Below are 22,764 nucleotides of genomic sequence, written 5' to 3'. Positions count from 1 at the left end.
GCAAAGCATTACCTTTCAAAAAAGTTGCAGCCTTCCGCACCTTATAAGTCTCAGTAAATTTGCCTCCAGTGTAAGCTGTGTAAAACTGCTGTATAAATGTCAAAACTTTCAACTTATCTTGCATACCACTGAAGGTTTCAAACTTTAACGCATGACCACCCTCTTTATAGTCTTTAGGCTTTGTACTTTTTGGTGTCAGGTTGTCATAGACAGGTGGCTGTAAAAAGGGGAGTCCCTTAGGCGCATTATCAGCATTCATTTCACTTGTCTTAGCTGCCATATGCCCACTAGGCTGAAAAAAACCAGCCACTGCATTTTGTATTCCAAGCATCAAATAAAGACTTTGCAAAGTCTGATAATCGGGCTGTAGAGCAATATTAGCATAAAGTGGGTTCACTGCCTCAATAGGCATCATTCCTGGTGGCCCTCTAGGCAAGTATCCTTGATAACTCGTGGGTAATCTAGCCATTGCTTGAAAAAGTGACCCATCACCAAAGTAACCAAGATAAGTAGCCAACTAAGGAGGAATAGTTTGTTGTGCCACTTGTGCACAACTGCCTTGATCATTTTCTCCTTGATCTTGTGCTTGTGCTTCTTGTTGCATTGGACTTGTCTCCATGTTTGGCGTCTTTTCCACATGCTCACGCACATTAGAGGTTTGCCTTTTTGAGTGCTCCATGGTATGATGTGATGACTCAGCATGAGAATCCTCATTATGTGACTTCAAAAATTTTTGCATTCGAGGATTCTTTACAAGCTGTTGGAAAGAGCCAACCATACTGAGGAGTTGTGCCATAAACAAGTCCTCTTGTTCTTGCTCCTAATCCTGTGGTTCAATGTCGGTTCTAGAAGGTGCTGATACCTGTGCGCCAATACTCTTTCTTCGGTGTCTATGAACTAAGGAACTCTGCTTCATGAGGGAGTTTTCCTTTGCCAGTATCCATGTCTCCTATCTCTCTAGTCCTGTAATTTTTGTAAAACCTGTGTGTATGGCCTTTTCACCCAAAACTGTCCGAGCTTGAATTCTTATAGAAAAGAATTCAAATCACGGGGATGGAACCATGAAACCGGCCTATGACTCACATAAAGCGGTAGTTCCTTCAATTAACACCTAGTCTTTTCACACACTCACACAAACAGAGACCTCACTCCCTCGCTCAACACGAGATTTGCCCCGAAGACCGGTGCTCCTCTCGCAATTTCTTTATCAATTAAAAGATGAAAAGTTACAAAAATGAAATTTTCCAAAATACATAACTTGTGAATAGTTGGTTTTTATCTTTTTTGAGTAAATCCCAGCTGCACAAGGACAATTCAACATGACCAGAACAACATCCCTTTTAGGAAAGCATTTTTTGTGACCATAACTCAATGTGTCATGTGCAGAATTGCAGTGTGCAGAACTCTCTATTTACTGTTCTACTGTCCAACATATCCAGAACAACATCCCTTTTAGGAAAGCATTTTCTGTGACCATAACTCAATGATTCATGTGCAGAATTGCGGTCTGCAGAACTCTGTATTTACTGTTCTTACTGTTCAACATATCCAGAGCAACATTCCAACAGTAAAACAGTCCCACAAACAACACTAAATCAGAGCTGAAAAACCCTGTTCTTGTGTGGCATAGTCATTACTTTCTTTAGTACCTGCATTGGAGAAGCCAACAATTGCTCCTGAACCTGGACAGTGAGGCTCTTGCCTTAGCAGATGTGCAAAGAAAACACAGAATTGTACCTTCGATGGAATCAGCCCATCATGCAGAGCATTTCCTTTGAGAATAGAGAGAGAGTTGACCAGAGGGAGCAAGCTCTACCTCTGTACATGAGTCAGAGACGAAGAAGTACTCTCCATAGGTGATGTACTTACAGCAATTTGCCCTCAGCTCCTCAAAACTTCACTCTCAAATCTGCATGTCATGCCTATTACGTTTTTTTTTAATGCTCTCTCTCTTTCTCTCTCTCTCTCTCTCTCTCTTTTGGGAATTTGTGCCACATGATATACATGTAATGATTTTTGTGTTTAAATCTTCTGGTCTAAAATTCTCCATGATCGGTGCAAAATTTGACCTCGGCATAGACCAAAGAATTAATCCCCGTGCAAAAACGAAGACAATCATGCGAACAGATTCTAGGGGCAAAAAATAGTAACTCCCTGCATTCCTCGAGTTGTTCTGAGTAACTTTTATCATTGCAACCACATCAAAAAGTGTAATGTGGCTCAGTTACAGTGACTTTTATTTTGTGAGCATTCTCACATGTGCATCTTATGTCTTGTCCAGGCTCATTGTCCTGCGCCATCTCTAGTGGCTAAGCACACAGTTCCAAACCACTGGCATTCTATTCTTCAGTGCCCATTCAATATGGAACCGGTTCAAGGCTTAGATAAATCATTAGTCCAATTTGTCCCAATGGTGCTCTCTTCTGGCCATGCAAAGATCCTGGCTTAATCCAAGATAAATTTGGGGGTAAAAAGCAACAACTAAAGAAAAGAAAAATAAAATATTTATATAAATAAATAAGGAAAGCAACTGCAAAAAAAAATCACCACCTAGTGACAGTTTTCGCTTGTTTGATCTTGTCAAGCAGGATGTCTACACGAGCCGAGATGTGCGGTTCGTGGAAGTTCTAGCCACAGAGGGGGGTGAGGAGCACCTCGTACTTCGAGATCCAGGGGAGAGTTGGGCTCTCGAGATAGTTCCTTTGGAGCTAGAGTCTCTTGATGGAGATTTTTCTTCAGATTCTGAGTCTTCGCTTCCACCGGCCATGTCAGTGGAGATCCCGCCGGTGGATGTACCTGAGTCTTCAGTGGATGGAGAGCGTCGAGGAGAGATGTGACCTTCTCATTGGGCATGTGACACACTTTGAGATTCAGGAAGTGAGGGGTTTCCTTGATGAGTGGGAACCGTAGGATGGACCGCGGAGGTCATGGAGGCACTAGGTATATACTACGGAGCTTGATTGCTCTAACTATTGTTTGATATCTCGTGTTATGCAGGATAGAGAGCCTACATCAGTGAAGGAGGCTTTACAGTTTGATCATTGGCGGAAGGCGATGGAAGCCGAGTTGGAGGCTATTGATCGGAATGACACTTGGTTCCTTGTGCCTCGTCCGTCTCATAAGAAGGTGAGTGGTGTTAAATGGGTCTTCAAGACCAAGTATCATAGTGATGACTCCTTGGACAAGCACAAGGCTCGCCTTGTTGCTAAAGGTTTTGCACAACGACTAGGTATAGACTTCCATGATACTTTTGCCCCTACAACTCGCATGGCGACTATTCGTGCTGTTCTTGCCTTGGTTGGCCATAGGAGATGGCTTGTTTTTCAATTGGATATAAAGTCGGCCTTCTTGAATGGTGATTTAAAGAAGGAGATCTATGTAGAGCAGCCTTTTGGATTTGGTTCTTTAGATGGGCAGGTTTATAGATTAAAGAAGGCCTTGTATGGCCTAAAGCAGGCTTCTCGTGCTTGGAATGAGAAGATTGGCTCGTTTTTTCAGGCCAAGTTGGGATATCGGTGTTCTAGGGCCAATCTGCAGCTTTATGTGCATACTTTCGAGGGCGTTCATGTGTTGTTTGTTTTGTATGTTGATGACTTGATTATTGCAGGTGCTCATACCCAGAAGGTCGAAGAGATGAAGGCAGCTCTACACCAGAAGTTGTAGATGACAGATTTAGGACTTCTCCATTTCTTTTTGGGCCATGAGATTTATTAGTCTTAGAGGGGAATTTTCATCTCTAGCAGAGATATGTACAGGAGCTCTTGGCGATTATTGAGATGGAGGATTGTCGGTTCATTTCTACTTCTATGGATCCGAATTGAAAGGCCACTTCACAGGTAGATTCTCCTTTGCGGGATGCTACTCGCTATCGTCAGCTGATTGGATCATTGATTTGGCTGCTCAACACAAGGGCTGATCTATATTTTGCTGTAGGTCTCTTGGCTAGGTTCATGAGTTCGCCTCAGCAGGTGCATTGGTAGGCTGCTTAGGGGATTCTACGATATCTAAGGGGGACCTCCGAGTTAGGGATTCATTATCCAGTAGGTACAAGTGCTTTTAATCTTGTTCTTGCGGTTGGAGTGATTCAGATTGGGCTGGCGATGTGGATCACAAACGGTCTACTACTAGTTATTGTTTTACCTTGGGTGCCGGTGCTATCTCTTGGAGTAGTAAGAAGCCGCCCACGGTAGCCCTATCTTCGACTGAGACAGAGTATCGGGCTGCGTCTTCTACCACATGTGAGGTTGTGTGGCTTCGGTGGTTGTTGGAGGAGCTTGGCTGGCCCGAGACTCATCCTACTATCTTGTAGTGCAACAATGAGAGTTGCATTGCCTTGGCACGGAAATCTGTATTCCATGCTTGGATGAAGCATATAGAGATCCAATCACTTTATTAGGGAGAAGCTTCTAGATGCGACCATTGATGTGGAGTACTGTAAGATTGAAGACAATCTTGTAGATCTGTGTAGAAGGCACTTCCCCAGGCTTTGCTTCATCGAAATTTCAGATCCCTACATCTGTTGCCTTGTGCAGGATCTCAGAGGGAGTGTTAAGAGTCAGCTCCCTGCCATGTCAGCAATGCCATGTGGCAGAAGTTAGATTGTTTGACTGTCCGCAATCGGCTGCATTTTAATGCAGCTGAATCAATTCAGGGAATCAAAAGGAAACTCCCAGTCACAACTCAAATAAGGGTGGCAAAATGTACCTAAAAAAATAGGTATTGCCAACATTGTCAAAAGGCTGGTCATTTTGACGACGAGTGTCGCTCAAAGGCCAGAGGCACAACATCCAAATCTTAATCTTAGACCCTTGCCCCTCAGTCACGGGCAAAACCCCCAGCTGGGGAGGCAGATTGATGGCAAGGGGCAGTTTATAGGTCAGACTCATACTGCCACCGCTCAACCATCGCAGTCAACAACATTCTCAACTCCAGAGAGATTGTCTGACTGGTCTACAGAGGCCCACATCGTCTCCATAGAGACATCAGATGCGAGTCTCGTCCACATTTGTGAGTTGCCTTCCGACGAGGTTACCGCAGAGACCCACTCGTTACAGTTGAGCACTAGCTCCTGTTTGGATTGTGGACAGTAGAGCTATATATCATATGACTCGTATAGAGGATATTTTCCGTATCTGAGCCACAGCCCTTGCAGCAAGGTGGGTCTGCGTAGGAAACAACTCCTCGGTTAAGATTCAGGCTCAAGGTAGTGTTAGTTTTGCCACTGACAAGGGTCCGGACTTGGTTTCGCTAGACAATGTATACCATGTTCCTCAGCCTGGGGGGGAACTTGTTATATGTTCAACAGCTTTGCCGGTTGGGGCGAGCAGTTTTCTTTACAGCGATCACAGTCGAGATCCTTGACTCTTAGATTGGTTTAGTGATTGCTCGCGGTGAGGCATAGCCTAATGGCCTTTACCACATGATACACTTTCTGATCGAGCTGACAGCCAAGGACTTCGTATTCCATAGCTTCCAGGCATTAGCCACATCTCGGGAGTAAATGAACAATGAGTGTCTTTGACACTTTTGCTTAGGGTATATTGGTTATGACTCTCTTTATGAGTTATCCCGCCATCAATTGGTTGAGGGTCTTTCCTGCCTCAAACTAGCTTGCGATATCTGTAAAGCTTGTCAACTTGGAAAGCAACACCGTAGCCCATTTCCTTAGTAGTCCACACATCGTGTTGAGGAGCCTCTTAGATTGATTCATGTTGATCTTTGTGGGCCGACATCCATTGCCGCCTTGAATAGCGCACTATACTTCTTTTTGATAGTGGATGATCATTCTAGATACATGTGGGTATATTTCCTCAAACATAAGTTCAATGCTTTTACCTATTTTTTTTGCTTGGGTGCTACCGGGTCATAACCGGACTGGTCATCGTGTTGGTTGCATGAGGAGTGATAACGGTGGTGAGTTTATCTCCCATGAGTTTTCCAAGTTTCTATTGAAGCATAGCATCTCTTGCCAGCTTACCTCTACTAACTTCCCCTCTCAGAATGGAGTCATAAAGCGTAGGAACCAGACAGTTATGGAAATGACACGCTCCATGTTGTTCGCTGTAGAGCTTCCTGAGCGCCTTTGGGTCTTCAGTGTATATTCTCAACCAGTGCCTGATTGTATCTCTTCTTCAGAAGACCTCGTATGAGGCATTTTTTGGCTCTCGGCCTGTCATTTCCCACCTCAGAGTCTTCAGGTGTCGTTCTGGAGGATGCATTTTTGTGTCACAGCAGAAGTACACACTTCAGCTAGTGGAACAATACACTTCGGATTAGTCACGGCCTATGGCCACGCCTCTTGATCCTACTATCCACTTGTTGAAGGATACCCTAGGACAACCCTTCGATCCACATATCTATTATTCTGTTGTAGGAACACTTCTTTGGTTAATTCATACTAGGCCAAATTTAGCTTACTCAGTCAGCATACTCAGTCAGTATTTCACAGCAGCTAGCATGTCACATTGGATTGCATGTCTTCGTGTGTTGCATTATTTACGGTGTACTTACTTATATGGCCTGACATATGGTTTTGGTTTATGTTTGCAGGGGTATACTAATTCTGATTGGGCAGGAGATGCCGACACTCGTCGTTCTCATGGCGGCTATCTCTTTACCTTGGGCATGACTCCCATTTCTTGGTTAGCCGTAAGCAAGAGATAGTGGCGGCTTCCACGGCCGAGGCTGAGTACCGGGCTCTCTTTGATGGCACGACCGAGGCCATGTACTTGAGAGAACTTCATGTTCCATGCGTCTCTCCCACCGTTATCTACTGCGACAACTAGAGTGCCATTGCCCTTGTAGGTAATCTGATCATTACACCACGGATGCGGCATGTGGGAGTCCACTTCCATTTTTCCAAAGAGCAGGTTGAGCTAGGCACCATCCGCCTAGAGTTTGTGTCCACGTTCGAGCGGTCAACCGACCGGTTCTCTAGTACTTGTTACCCAGGATCGGTTTGGGTATATCCTCCCCTACTTCTTCAGCTTGATAGGGAGAGGGTGCTTCTTTCTTGCTTTCCCTTCTAGTTCGAGAGGGGGACGGCTTCTGCTCTTAATAGTGACAGTGATACTGCTTAGAGTTTTTCGACATTCGTGCATTTATTCTTTTGTATTGTATTATGGACATTTGTAACTTCATCCGCACTGTGAGAACGATACAATTGTAAAAGGACGCTTGTGCAAGTAAACAATTCCCTTGCGAGGGCACTGTCCAAGTGGCACTGTTGCATTGCATCTTGCGTGAGCATGACATCTTGTATTGCCCTTTGCATTACCCCATGCCTTGGCATTCTGTTTATGTACACATGCATCTGTGCGCATTTGTTCCTTTTTGGTCTTTTGGAGTGGTCGACTCTGGATGCACCATATTCGTGGCATTACCCATGGTAGTCTTCAAGGCAATTTTTTTCTTAGCTTGCTTTCCTTGTCTTGCTTGCTTTCATATTTGCTATATCCACACCTTAGCCTTATTGCTATTCACCAATATCCAGTAATGATAGTGATAGTGTGCTTGTTTTGTGAAGGTTTTGGGTCTGACCATCCTTTATCATTCTCCCGTCTGGGGCACGGATACTCAATAGGACGAAAACTGATTTGAAACCCACAATTAATTCTAAACCTATCAAATTCAAAAAAGAAAAGAAAAGAAAAAAAAAGAAAAGAAGTCCATAGTTGATTCCATCCGCCTTTGTATTGCTTGGTAGGCCATTGGGCAGCCGACGTGCACCCTTTGTCCGTTGCCTTGTCCTCTCTGGGTATGTGTTTACTTTCACAGGAGGAGCAATCTCTTGGATCTCCAGGCTACAAAAGTGTGTTGCATTGTCTACTACAGAGGCAGAGTATGTGACTGCCATTGAGGCATGCAAGGAGGCTTTATGGATTTCACGTTTGGTGGGAGAGCTTGGCATCACAGAGTTACTTGTTCTCCATTGTGATAGTCAGAGTGCTATTATGCCAGCACAGAGTTTTGTCTTTCATGCAAAGACAAAGCACATACAGGTGAAGTACCACTTCATTAGAGATGTATTTAACAGCAAGAGCATTGAGCTTGTCAAAGTACATATAGAGGATAATCTTGCAGATCTTCTCACGAAGGGTTTTCCAGCACAGTGGTTTGCTCATTGCCGACAAATGATGGAAGTTGGATAGATATATGTATTTCAGCTTTGTACATACCTAGACTTAGCTGATTCTTTTTTCGTGTTAAGGCACATTGCCTTTAGGTAGGAGGTTGTTGGGAATAAAGGCCCTTGTGCCTTTAAATGTGCTCTGGTGTGAATACACCCTTAGCACTTGTACTTACATATATATATATATCTATCTAAAAACCTAAAGGTATACTCGTCATTGTACCTACAAACGTGCTCACTCTTTGCTCTTTTCTCTCTCACTCTCTCTGTCTCTCCGCGACTAAGAAACACCTACTGTCTTGATCTTCGTGCCTCCCGGTAACTACGCCCTTATCATTGTACCATTGTATTGTATCATCTAACCCATGATTTGAGAGAGGTGTTAGTAGATATATCAGCTCATGTGTGAGTTTGTGTATACTTTAGGGATGGGCATTATTTAGATTATTTTAGGCATTTTTATGGTCTTCATTTTGGTCATATTTAGCATTTATTACTGGTCAACCGACATTAAATGCTAACCGACTTGATCATATTGAGGACATATTTTTGTCCTATTTATTCAGGCTCTTCCTCCTCACTTAGTCAGTCACTCACCATCACACTTGTGGATCTTTTGCTGGAGAGAGGAGCAGATGCTAGTGCCCATCAGCTAGTGACTCACTGTTGTACGCGACTCTCTCATGTTGGATATATGGATTCCATTTCTCGAGCATACATTTGAGTTCTCATCTATATTGTGTTCTTCAGTGTTTCTTCTTTCCTTTCTCTTTTGTCTTGTGGTCAACAATTTATTTCAGCACATGTTTATGCTTCCATCATTGCATCCACTTCTGGCAGGGGATACCTACTCATCATGAAGTTCTTCACCCACCATTTACTCTTTGGGGATGATTGTCTTTGAGCGGTCATTTCTTTCATTGATACCGAGGTTCTTTAGGTACTACCTAGATCGGAGCCTTGGAGATTCAAGTGCGACTTAATGATCAGGTCTTTGAATTCCTTCAAGCATTGAGCTACGAAGCTAGTGGCGTCTCTCGGGAGGTGGAGTCAGGTTGTATAGTTTGTCCTATCTACTATTCCTTACTACAGGTTACCTTTTAGGTGGAAATCTTGGATCGTAGGGATCCTCTACATCTTTTCCTTACCTCTCTTCTCTCCTCTTTCTTCATCCCTTTTTGGGCCCGAGAGGGGGTATTGAGAAACTACTTCAGTTTATTCACTTTAGTTAGGGTTTCACACTGAGAGCCCTAAAAAGGGATAGTGCCCTCATTCTGGGCACTTTATCAATGGGTGCCCACATAGTGGTGAGTCACCCTAGATTGGCTAGGGCCTGTATGTAGGCCACCTCTCCCCTCATTTATACACCACCTTTCCACATGTTTCATTTCTTTTGACATTGTCACTCTCTTCCACATTCTTCTCTTCTTTCTCCATCTACTCCACTGCTGTCAACACCCCTCGAGGAGGACATTACGGTTTGTGGCTTCTGCATCCATCACTATTTGGCATTTTGTTGCTGCGTTCTACTGCGGCATTCTACTGTCACGTTTTATTGCTGCATTCTATTGCTATGTTCTACTGCTACATTTTACTGGGGCGTTCTACTGTTGCGCTTTGTAGCTTGGCCCACTTCTTGGCCTGTGAGGATTGTGTTTCACTCCTTGACAGTTGGTGATCATCTTCTTCATCCTTGATGGCATCAGAGGACTGCGTTCGCTCCCTTGACAGCCATCCTTCACCTAACAGTGATTACTTGATAGCCCATTACCTGCAGGATTGCTTTTCGCTCCCTTTGTTGTGGAGCCTCCCCATAGGTGCTGCTGCTTGATTTAGATAGGATAGTGTAGTCATCTTCAAACCTTTAGCTCCGCTGTATTGGCTTTTCTTCACATGGCATGACTCATTGCTTCATCATCTTGTTGTTCTGTGTTTTTTGAGTTTCTCTCCTCTCTCAGTGTTTGCTGTACAGTGTACACACACTTTCTCCCCACAAACCCTATTGTCTATCTAGTTTGTCGCATATTTTGACATGGTGTCATAGCATACCTGTTATTTTGACAGTGTGTTGTAGATGGAAGACTTGGATGAAACCATAAACATCATCATCATACAGATCCCAAATGTGAGCAGCCAGCTAGCAGTTGAGGTAGATGCACCAAACTGCAAGAAGAAATTTGTGTTTGTACTGATGGAGAAGAAAAATTAGCATTTTAGCTGATTGTTGCAGTCCAGCAGCAGAGGTTGTGTTTGGAGCAGATATATCATATAAGAATGCTGCATGCTAGGTTGAAGCATCAGCGTGGGCAACAGGGTACAGTCGCCAGACAGCAAAGACTGCTTTTTTAAAGGTGTAAACAGCAGCATGTGACAGCTGTAATAGCAGTCGTAGCAGTCATGAGCAGTTGTAGTAGCAGTTGAGGCAGCAAATGCAGGTTGTTGAGGGGGAGGGTCTGCACAGTAATGCTTGACCAGGTCCTACATAGGTTGGCCGGGCTCGAGGGCCTAACGGCACAGGGGCGGTGCCTGTAGGCCCTAGGGGTAGCCCAAGGGCGGTGGCTGCCTATGTGCAGGGTTCTAGTGAGTCTGAGGTAGTAGGTTCAGCAAGGCTAAATTAGGCTGAAAATAATGTTATGTAATCCGATAATAATGGCCAAATTTATGTGAATAAAACTGGCCCAAAAAGGGCCAATTAATTATTTTTATAGGTTTGAGTTTGGGTAGAACAAATGATTGCCCAAACTCTATAGAAGGGGGCCAAGGGGGAAACCAGTCTTCATTCTCCATTATTTTATCTTCAGCAACATCATCATTACCATAAGCCTACCAGTCTCTTCATGCCAGGTCCTTGCTGTCCATGGCCAGTCACTACATCATCTATGTCATCATTAATTGCAGCGTGCTTTCACGTAGTGCATGTCATTGAATGCACACATCCTCTCTCTTTGTTTGCCTTTACAAGCTAAAGGTTATGCGAAACAATCCAAATGCAATTTCTTTTTTGTGTAATGCTGTTGTCTTTTCACTGTGTTATATTTGTTGATGACAGCATCTGCCGCAAAAGGCAAGATTTTTTGCTCGAATAGCCTATTCTTCATTCTGTTTGATAAGTGAAATCACTTAAGATTTCACAGCTTCTTTTGGAACTTTAAGGGCTATGCAAAAATTGCTGTCTCTAGTCTGTACAAGGGCCTTTGAGGTAAGCAGATGCACATTGGACCATAGATTGTTTGGGATGATGAGCTTGAACAATGCTTTTAAACATTGGAGTGCTAGTTGTGGAAATATTCAAGTGCGTGGCCTTTATTGCAATGATCTTGAGATTGTGGATTCGAATAAGGCTTCTAGAGTTCATATACATGCTAATGACTATATGAGATGTGCCACAACCTATTGTCATTGAGAGTTGTAAGCTCATAGACACCTAGATGTGCGCTACACTATGCAAGAAAAGGAACTCTAGGTCCTCATCCTCATGCTTAAATTCTGGTGTCATCAATTATATGGTGCCCAATCCATTTTATTGGACCTTCATTAGCTGTAATACCTTTGTGATTAATGAAAGAGTTCTACTGATAGTTGTGGTGTCTAAGATGAATGAAAACTCAGAATTTTGTGTGGAGTTTGGGGATCCAAATTTGTGCTTTAATGGAGTCTTAAATTGAGCACTTCTGTCAGTTATCTTTTCTCTCATGCTCAGATGTCTGTTGACAAGTTCAATTGGAGAGGGTCAAGTGGGAAGGCATTTGTTTTCTTATGTCACACCTCAGTGGTTGAGGCTGGGGTGCAGTTTGTGAAGAAAATGTAGGGGTAGAGATGAGTATTTGTTTGTGGATGTGTTTGGCAAAGGTCCAATTTATTTGCTTGTTACTTCTCTTCATACTAGTACTTTAACACTTACTGTCCTTGAGGCTTGAATATAACAAGTGCAATACACAGCATGGTCTTAATTCACATCTCCCAAGCAGTTCTGCAATTTGCTCAAAAATTTATGGTGTGGTAGCACAGATCTGATTGTTGCAATTTTGCATCTGCAGCAAGCAATTGAGTCAAGGCTACCAGACAAGGATGTGAAGGCAATGTGCATGAAATATGCTGAGCTTGAAAGGAACTTGGGAGAGATAGATCGTGCTCGGGCTGTGTACATACATGCGTCTCAGTTGGCGGATCCCCGTTCAGACACGGATTTCTGGGAGAAATGGAATGAATTTGAGGTGCAGCATGGAAATGAAGATACTTTCAGAGAGATGCTGCGTATCAAACGTACTGTATCAGCTAGCTACAGCCAGGTAAGTTTTTGGAGTCTATTCACTTATGCTGTAGAGGTCTATAGTGGCTTGTTCGTGTGGAGCTGGTTCTGAAGCTGAGTCCTATATCATACTGTGTGCTTGGGTATTTTGGTGCAGATGCATTTTATTTTACCTGAGTATCTTATGCAAAAGGATCAAGGTAAGTCTTCCATGGAGGAGACCGTCGATACTCTGAAGCGTGCTGGCATACCAGAAGATGAGATGGCTGCTTTAGAACGGCAACTTGCTCCTGCCAAGCCAGCACCAACTGGTCCTAAAGATGGATTGAGAGCTGTTGGTTTTGTGAGTGCTGGTGTTGAAATTCAGGGTAATACAGGAGCAGGTGCAGCTGATACTTCCAGTCAGGTGCTAAGAAATCCTGATGAGATAGAGCTTCAAGAAGGAGAAGAGAGTGACGATGAAGATGCGAAAGTGGAGTTAGATCAGAAGCAAGTTCCTGATGCAGTGTTTGGAAAGTTGGCAGACACTCATAGGAAGCTTGCGGAGCAAGAGGGGAGTACTGGAAAGAGAGAAAATGAAGAGCCAATGGGTGCTCTGGAAAGGTTCAAAAAGCAAAGACGGCAATGATCAATGCCGAAACTCGACAAATATCCAGCTTGTAATTGCATACAGGTGTAGAGTCCTTGCCTGACAATGCAGGATCACTGGAAGCATGTATGGTCTGTTTTGAAGCTAAATCTTTTCTATGGCAACAGCAGGTACAGTTAGTATTTGCCACATTTTTTGACCACCAGTACTTGTCTAGTGTTTTGATGCGTTACATGGGCTTGTCTGGCTTATTGTAAATGTTTTTTTGTTGGAGCAGGCATTGCATCTTGTGAGGCAGTGGCCCAAGGTTATGAGCAGGGGCCTTCTTTACCACAAAAACTTACAGATGGTGTAGGTGTAGCTCTCAAGAAAAGAACAATACACTAATCTTGTATGCATTTACTCTCACATGTTCTTGTAGATGCTGACTTCAGCATTTTATGAATCCTCTGAGGTTCATGCTGTCTCGATCAGCTGAAAATAGGAGCAACTAGAGGATGGTGCAAATTTATCATCTTTGTATATCAATATATGCTTGGAATGTCCTCAGCACAGGTTCTAGCATCCACAAAGTGGATGCTGCAGTATGCAGTCATAAAAAAGAGAGAGGTTCCCTAGTTTGTTACCAATTTTTGTGTGTCTTCTATCTTAAAACATGGATGGGCTGCAGGACTCACCTTTTATATCGTGTCTGTTTGCAATTTTTGGATTAGTGATATCCTGTACACCCTTCAGTAGACAATATGGATCTGGAAGTGGATCCTGTACAACCTTTAGCAGACAATGCAGATCTGTACCAGTCATGATTTGGTGATGGTCCTGGGTTTTTTCAGTGATACAGATTTTACCTATTATTGGTGCTGTGAAGGGTTTGGTCCCATGTCACCAGACTTCTATTGACTCTGGAATTATGTTGGACAAACAAATCTTATGAGCAAAAGAGCAGTCCCTTTCACCATGGCTGCTGCAGAACCATGGTTCTCTATGCTGGTGTCATGAGTACTTGGTGTTGGCGATGGCTCTTAATCTAGCAGCCTCTCAGTACTCTATCTAAGAATTCCATTTGAAGCTGTTCAGAATGTGTCATATGCACGAGTGTCTCTTCCCTTTAGGCAATTTAAGATGATTGTATTTCACAGAGCGACATGTATGTAATGCCATGATATGACCTCTAGATGAATATTAGAATCTATATTTCTACAAAACCTTAGCTCTGCTAGAATTTTGAGATTCATTGAAGTCGCAATTTGAATACATTGAATTGTCAAAATACCTTTTTTGTGGTAAAAATATGGCTAATTATATTAACTGGAAGAATTTTGCGAATAGGTGCTCAATAGTCTAGTTGGACTTGTCTCAAAGTCACAAAACAACCATATATATGAGCCTCTCAAGGTGGTTTGGGGGATGTGGAGGAAAGAAACCATGGTGTATATTGCCATTGGGGGTGCCTTGCATTGTGAAAAAGAGGTCATGGTTGACCCAAGTGAGCAAGAAATAATGTTGGAGCTCTTGATGGGCTTGGGATTGTCTTGCACTTGGTCAGAATGGCAGTTGCAAAGTGAATGGATGATGGATGCTCAGAGCTTTGCTAAGGTTGAGTATACGAAGAGGTATTCGCTACCAAATATTAGATGCTAAGATCACGTGTATGAAGAGGCACTCGTTGCCAAAAATTAGTCATTGGGTATGTCCTCTAGATGTGCCACCTTCTGAGACTTGTTCTTCCATGCCTTTGATTGCTCTATTGTGGGCTCTAGCACTTCATGGATGGGCAATGCATCTAGGTCGACCATAACACAAGAATCTATCTTGATGACGAAGATTTTGTAATGCATCTCAGCCTTGTACAGTGACTAGTGGCCTTGGTTTATCACTTGCTAGTAGAAGTTCCCTTGGGATATGCACCCTAGGCTAGGTGCCACACAATGGAGAATACAACAAACTTTTTACACCAACTAGGTTGTGCTTTGGGGTATCCAAGTGCTCACGTGGACAATGCTTGCAAACTCCACATGTCCAAAGGCAATGCTTTGGAGTTTCCAAGTGTTGATGTGGATAATGCTTGCAGACTCCATCTTGTTCATTTAGGCCAACTAATTGCTAATTGCCCATGTGCGAGAAGCCAAAGGAAGGAGGATGCTTTTGTAGTATTCAACTATTCCACGTCTTTAGAAGGTTTGGTAGAAAGCATCCATGATGGTGTGCTCCACCCAGTGCTTGGTGCATGAGAGTGGTTTTATCCATTTCTTGCACCAAAATATTTTTGTCAATCCAAGTTGTGTAGGCCAAGTAGATTTATGGTTTCTTGGCGAGTGCTAGCCAAAGCCACTCTTTAGGTCTAACTTTAGCTCATGTAAAGGCAAAGGTCGACTCTTTCGAATCCAAAGGTGCTACTCTTGGAGCTCAGTCTAGGATACATATGAGTTCAATTGCCAAATCTTTCCTTGAGGCCAATGACACAAACTCTCCTTTAAGGGATGGCACCTTCTTGTCCTCTATTAGTGACTAGTCAACCACGAACAAAAATTGTGGGGAGCACCACCCACTTTGCTTGCCACTTATAAGGGGATGCCCATCATTGAGAATCGAGTAGCCCATACCTCTAAGTTTCATGGGCTCCTTAACAAGACGATCTAGCCACCCTTGTGAAATTGTTGCATCGATCTCCCTCCTTTTGGCTTAGAACTCGGTTTTACATCTTGTTGCCTCCTAAGACCTCCCAATCTACCATCTTGTAAACATCCCACCACATCTTGACCGTGCGAGTAGGGCTAGCCTCCCAGTTGGACCATTAGATATGAGGGCACTCTCCAATTTGAAGTGTGGAATGAGGGTTTTAGAAAACACGGTGGTGATGAATCTCCTCCTAGCTAACTGGGGATCTCTTTACAAGGGCCTTGTATAGGTCTTGCCAACAAACACGTGCCAAGTTGTGAAGGAAAGAGGATCTGGGTGGTGTGATCTATGTTGTAGTGAAGATTGACCTTAGGGATGGTCGTCACTTTCTACTTAGCTGATGTCTACATTCCTAAAAGCCTTGCCAAGAGGACTTTCCATGTTTGTCCACTTGGGGCGACTCCTCAGACCATAAGATTGCCCAATAGGGTTTAGATTTTGATATTGTGGATCAATGATCCCCAACTCTCCCTCAAAGCAATGATGGGTGATAGTCTTCTAAGCCCCATGTTGGCATGGGAATCATTGGACATATTTGAGCTTGTTTAAAGGAAGTTCTACACCAGATGGTGTTGTTGAACCAAACATGCTAAGAAGAAACATCAATAGAAAGCAATGTATCACGTCACCAAGAAAACCGGGTTGACCACTAGGGCCGTGATTGCCATGGAGAGGTAGACTATGCTTTAGGAGGCCAACTTTCATCTGATGGAGCCAAGTACCATGATGAATTGCTAGGCTCAAGTAATGCCAAGTCTAACTTGGAACCCAATGTATTTGATTATTTGACCCTTGGCCACCCATTTGAAACCAAAGTGGGTGCTTCGCTTGGTGCTTGAATTTGGGTCTGTAAGATAATGTGACTTTTTCTAGATGATTTTCACCTATAGCCATGCAAAACATCTCTAGTGTGCTAGTCTCACTCTCTTTAGCATTAGCTCATTATCCTCAACATAGAGCCATGTCATCAGCATACCTCTAGCCCATAAACTCTGCATCTGCCCTCAAAGGGAGCTTGAGACCTCGTAAGTCACTTAGTTGAGTGAAGGAAGTAGGACATTACCATTGTGGAGACAAGGAAGAGGTATGGGGCTAGATGGCAACCCTAATGGTCAGACCTCTGGTTGGAACTCAACCCTTCTTTGCCCTCCAATGATCACTCTACTAGTGGTAGATTTGTATAATGTAGATATCTCTCTAGTCCACTCCTAGGGAAAGCCTAACCATGCCATGGTACCCTCCAAGAAGTTCCAATCAACCCTATCATAAGCCTTCTCAAAGTCTAGAAGGAGCACAACCAACCTTGGTCATTGTGCTATGCCTACTTTGTGGCCTTGAACGAGGAAAACATCGTCAAAGATACTCTTATCTTGGATGAGGCTTGTGTGTGTTTCATGGGTGATATTTGAGAGGATGGGATAGTCTATTGCCAATCATTTTGGCTAGTCCATTGTGCGCAATTGTGCCACTAGGATTATAGTCTCCCCCTTTGGGGAGGAGACTAACTAGACTTGTTAACATGTTGCCCAATATCAATGTTGGAACTAAAGATCTCCTAAAATTCTTGTAGCAATGGATCCTTCACCACCCCCTAGTATGTAGAGAAGGTGGCTCAGGACAAAGCATCCTTTCTAGAGGCATTTTTGCCCACCTATGAATGAAAAGCCTTAGCTATAGCTCCTTCTCAATGAAAGGGGAAAGGAGAGACTGTTCTATTTCCTCAGTGAGAAAGGATGGCATATGGTCCCAAACTTCTTGTTTGCAATGCATCACTTGAACCAAGATTGCATCTTGCTAGAAAAGTTATTTGCAAAATTTAGTGGTGAGCTCAATCACCTCCTCTGGCACAAGCAAAGCCTCCCATACTAGTCATGAAGGCTCTAGATTTGGTCCCTTGATGTGCACTATTGGTGCACTTGGAAGAACTCTGCACATCATGTCCCCTTTTCAAGTAGTTGAGGTATGGAAGGAAAACTCTAACCTCATAAGCTTGCAAGAGCTGTCCATGCACATAGCTCCTAGATGTGGAGGGTAGGATCCCCACACAACTCTTATAATAGCCTTTGAATGGCTACTAGATCCCTTTGAAGGGCCCTCTCCTCCTCCCAACGTTGTTGATGAGCCTAGGGGGTTGTTTCTTGACAAATCCTACTTGACTATCCTAGTGCCCCTGCAACCTCCACAATCTGTTCATCTTGTGCCTACTCCATGTCCAAAGTTGCTCGATTTGTTTCCTCACTTCCTCACACCCATGGCTTGAATTTGGAATGCGGGAGGAGCAAGGATCCAAGGCTAAACTAGGGGCATCAAATGTAAGGAGAACTAGGTTATGAATTGATAAGGTGGTCCCTACTAGCTACCCCACTACCCTCTTCGAGTGCACCCCCACTCCCTTGCATAGAACCTGTCCAGCTGCTCCAAGAGTACACCACCCAACTACTTGTATCCCCAAGAGAAATCTAGGGAGTCATCATGCTTGTGGAAAGCTAGATCCCTCTAAGCATCTTGAGCTCCTATTGCAAGGATGAAGGCTTTCTAGGCCTCTTACTCCACATTTTCCATGCCATAAAAGTCCATGCCTTAGCCTTACTAGTCCTCTAACATCTTTAGATTTTAAAGTCTCCTCCAAAAATCCAAGAGTCCACCTCAGACAAGCTTGCCACAATCTCGAACTAGAAGGCCATGTGTGCATGGACCTCTATGGGTGTATAGACATTGAGGAGCCCTTAATGTCTAGCCTAACCCATAGGATTCTCCCACCACAATGATCCCATGGTCCCACACACAAGCTAAAAACTTGAGCCAATCAAAGTACAAAGCACTACTCTTATTGTGGGAACTGGTAGAGTACTCCCAACATGTGTGTGAACAACCTGAAGGACTTTCCCCACCCTACTGGCCTAGGTAATGTCGATTCATCCAACAAGGGCTCGTTGTAACTCTTGCGTAACAACCAACTTCCTAGGACCTCTTGTTCCAATGTAGTGAAGGTTGTTCACATTCCAAGATCCAATGTATAAGCTCATGGAAAAAATCTAGTGTTTGTTGAATAGAAACCTACTTTGCATAGTCAAATACAACGAAGAAAGAGACATTAGGAAAAAATTAGACTAAAAAATGGGCCCTTAAAAATAATATAGTTATTATTGTAATTGTTAGATATTTTTAGTTAAAAGGGATTCATCAATTAAACAATCTAGTCATAGCTTTCTCATGGCTATGATTTCAATAGGTTTTGCTGATCATAAGTTTCAAATCTATCATTGTTATTGTAATCAATAGAATAGTATAGATATTCTATCTTATAGGTAAATTCTCTCTTTTATATTGCAAAAACTCATGAATAATTAGTTAGTTTGGTTGTTATTGAAGTGCTATGTTTTTGTGACATGCAAGTATTGTGCAAGGAGTGATTTCTTTGTATTGGACGATATGGATTTGCCGGAAGTCAAGGTTCATAAAACCTTGATTTGTTGATTCTACATGTCCATTTGGATCTCCATTCCAATTGGCTATGATCCATGAAACTCTTGTATCATGTCATCCATATAACACACAAAATGCTGAGTCATAGAATATCTCAGGTATCAATCTAATGTGCCTATTCAGATTTGCATTCTATGTGGTTGCTATCCTTGTATATCGGCTACTCTTTAATACTTATGTTTTAATGCAATGTATCGAGTCAAATTAGACTTCTAGTCATTATAATTTAATTTCTTTTTGAAAAATTTCTTGAGTATTTTTATACTATTCTTTCCATTCTATTTCATGTAAATGATATGATTAAAGTGATACCTTGAAACTGAATCCTTACTTTGTATCAATGTACATATCTATATGCGTTTCGATATCAATGTTTGTGTTTGTTTGCAAAAGTATAAACATCTCTTGATGCCATGTTGATCTGCATGGCATATTGGCGATTATTGGTCGGACCTAAGATGCTTACTATTTAGGGCTTAACATATACTTCTTTACATCTATTGTCTAGGTTATAATGCATCGGAGAAGAACAAGCGTTCTCTTGATAGAAGTACTAACAAGAAAGATGAAGAGGAAAATTGGATCACGGATACGTATCATTGCTTATCTTGGGTACATATGCATCCAAGTATGAAGGGAGCTTTCAGGGTAAAAGCAACTGCAATTGTAGATATATCAAAGCATTAAAAGGATAAAATTCTAGTTCTCAAATAAAGGAAGGTTGATTCTCACCTTGTAATAGAGGCGTTGATACATGTATTCATGTATTAACTGTCAGACGAACAAGGTGGAAAATCTAGAAAAGCTAAAGTAGAAGACAAAGGCCAAGGCAAAGTAAAGCGGAAGAAGAAGGCGCGGTAAGAAAAATCTGGAAACACAAGAAGCGCATAAAAGTCCTAAATAAGGAAAAAAGGTGCACAAGGAAAAGCGCAAGTCAATACTTTTGTAAAAGAGCGCAAGCGCATCATGATCTAATTTAAGGAGCACCAGGCTCTCACCCGTGCAATTTGTAAATGTAGATGGGCGGTGGAAAGGAAGCTAGGAAGATAGAAGAACAATGGGAAAAGGGGCCTAGGCCACGACCAGCCATGTAAAAAAGGGGATAAGGGAATGACCACCCAAAAGGGATTTAGGGTTTTGTATATAAAGTTGAAAAGTGAATGAGAAGCTCATTGTTGTGTGTGGCCAAAAGTGGCTCTCTTCTTCTTCTTCTTGTTTTTGCTTGCTTGAGCTTGTGCTTGAGAGAGGGAGTGTGAGAGAGTAAGGAAGTGAGTGTGTGAGGATGAGGGATCGGGGAGGAGAAGCTCACCATCTTCTCCTCTCTTTTTCTCTTCTCTTCTCTTGTCTTGCTTGCAACAATGAAGATTACAGCGTGGAACTTGAGGATGGAGCTTGCTTGAAGCTTGCACTTGGATCGTGGAGCTTCCAGAGTGAGTGGGAGACGAGGTAACTTGATCGGCATGGAGGTAAGCTCACTACACCCGTAGATATGGATAGTGCGTTGGCTATGTGAGAGGTAGCCATTAGTGCTCGGCTTGGAACGCTTGAAGCAATAAGCGGTCCCTGGGTCTTGGCGGTTGAGTGAAAGCTCCCACATTTTGGTTTCATTGCCGGGACCAACGGATTGCAGCCTTGAGCGCTTGTGCGCTTCGAATCGAGCATGAAAGTAGGGTTTTCCCCGAACCGGTGCTTGAGGTAGATAGGTAGGAAGCGAGGGAGTTTGAAGAGGTATTCGATCTCCTTAGCAAGTAGGTTTTTGGTTTTCTGGATTTGGAAAAGCATGTTGGAGTAGTGTAGGTATTTGCTTTGTGATTTGGATGCATTAGGGTAGGAAAAAACAAAGAAAGAGAAGAAAGACAAGCATCAGGGTTTTTGTTGTCATAACAGGGCATGAGGTTTTGATTCGGTTGTTGCCAATTTGCATTTTGGAGTTTATTGGCTATTCCAGGTATATACAATTCTTCCCCTCCATCCATAGCTTTGATTTGGGCCTTGACCTAAATTGTGTGATTTATCGTTGCGTCGGCCAAAGTCGCACCGCGTTCGACCAGTTCAAGTGACGACGATTCTGGGCCGAGTTCCAAAATCGGTCCTTAGCCCACTACCACTCGGACCACTCGACTCGGATGCGTCGAAATTCAGCCCTTGGCCCACTCAACTCGGACACCCACCGCTCGGCCCGTTCGAATCGACCATTCGGACCAACTTGATATTCGGCCCTCGGCCCGGTCGACTTGGCCCACCTGACTCGGCTCTCGGCCCTCGGACAACTACACTCGGATTGGCCGAATTTGGCATTCGGACCAGTTACATTCGGCCCTCCACCCTCGGACGGGCCGAATCGGGCATTCGGCCCCTGCAATTCGGACGTGTTGGGCCGAATTTGGATTTTTTAAAATTTTAACGTGTAGACCTTGAAACTAACCGAGAGACCATATAGAGTCGAAACCATATTAGAGATCGATCACTGGGCTGAAATCTAGAGCAAGTAGTTCAAAATTTGGCTACGAACGGTCCTTCAAATCGCACATGGCATTTACTGTAATGGCCCTGTAGGCCAGGGGGGACTATCCCCCTGGACCCTCCGCAGAGGGGGCTTTGTCCCCTTCACACCTCCCCTGAGTAGGTTGGAGAGAAAACGCGCGCCGTGACAGGTTCTCCAAATTAGACCCTAGTGTAGTAATGGCTCTACACGAGCATGGATTCTCACTTATAAAAGAGCAACCAAAAGCCTATACCCGAACAGAGACAAACAAAGACCCTAGAACCTCAATGGGCCAATCTAGCCAACAAGGGAAAAAAGGCGACACTGTAAAAACACGTACATGTTGCGTTCGGACTGCATCTAGTCAAAACGGAAAGCAACAACATCAAGCTACAATGGCGAGAATGACTAGATATGACAGTCCTAACGATAGATGCTCCTTGAATAGCACTGCACAGACGATCTAAGACATCAGTGGAGAATCCACATTTGGTTGTGCAGTTGGGGACTTAAGGGCATTTGTCAGAAGGCTTAAATTTACAAGCCAAGACTCGGAAGACAAAGACATAGTACCACCTACTTATCTTAGGGTCAAACTCACCGCGAAAAGAGAGCACACTGTCGATGCTCTGATTGATGAAGGAGCAGATTTTAATATCTTGATCTATGAAGCATGGATTCTACTAGGCCAACCAGAGCTCACACCGACTAATGCAACTCTTAGCCCTTACGGGGGACACCCACAAGCACTCATAGGGAACTGCAAAATCCTTGCGACAGTTGAAACTGAAAGCTTGCCTATCCTATTTCATGTCCCTCCAAATAGTGCTAATTGTGGGAAGGAAACCCTCCTAGGAAGACCCTTCAAAAGGGCGACCAAGTGTGAGGCTGATTATGTAGCACAGAGGATACACTTGACACTATCAGGTGTGAGGATAGTCACAACCTTTAGCAAGGGTGACCTCATCGAACCTCGAGGGAAAGGCAAGGAAGGTGCTGACATAACAGGCAAGCCTAGTAATGAGAGCAAGGACCTATTGAAAGAGTTGATACAAGCACAGGTTGAACAACGAGAACCGGTGAGTGAGGCCATGCTTGAAACAAGGAGGTCGGGAGCCAATGCCAAGGACATGCTTTGGACTTAT

General features: G+C 43.4%; 1 protein-coding gene across 1 annotated transcript in view; it reads left to right on the top strand.

Moving 5' to 3' along the window:
- Window positions 1-14,161, top strand: part of LOC148018000 (Tetratricopeptide repeat (TPR)-like superfamily protein) — a 33,723-nt gene extending 19,562 nt beyond the window's left edge. Inside the window, exons 5-7 of the mRNA XM_087661799.1 lie at window positions 12,169-12,420; window positions 12,538-13,139; window positions 13,247-14,161. Coding sequence (XP_087517925.1) covers window positions 12,169-12,420; window positions 12,538-13,008 — 723 coding nt within the window. The 3' untranslated portion in view covers window positions 13,009-13,139; window positions 13,247-14,161. The remainder of the gene's footprint in view (window positions 1-12,168; window positions 12,421-12,537; window positions 13,140-13,246) is intronic.
- Window positions 14,162-22,764: the final 8,603 nt, after the last annotated feature.

Source organism: Lygodium microphyllum, chromosome 21 (genome assembly GCF_053477565.2).
Source record: "Lygodium microphyllum isolate KBCC chromosome 21, Lygodium_microphyllum_v1.1.10, whole genome shotgun sequence".
In the NCBI taxonomy this organism is placed as follows: domain Eukaryota; kingdom Viridiplantae; phylum Streptophyta; class Polypodiopsida; order Schizaeales; family Lygodiaceae; genus Lygodium; species Lygodium microphyllum.
Note: the sequence above shows the minus strand (reverse complement) of the source record. Positions and strands in the feature narration are given on the sequence as shown.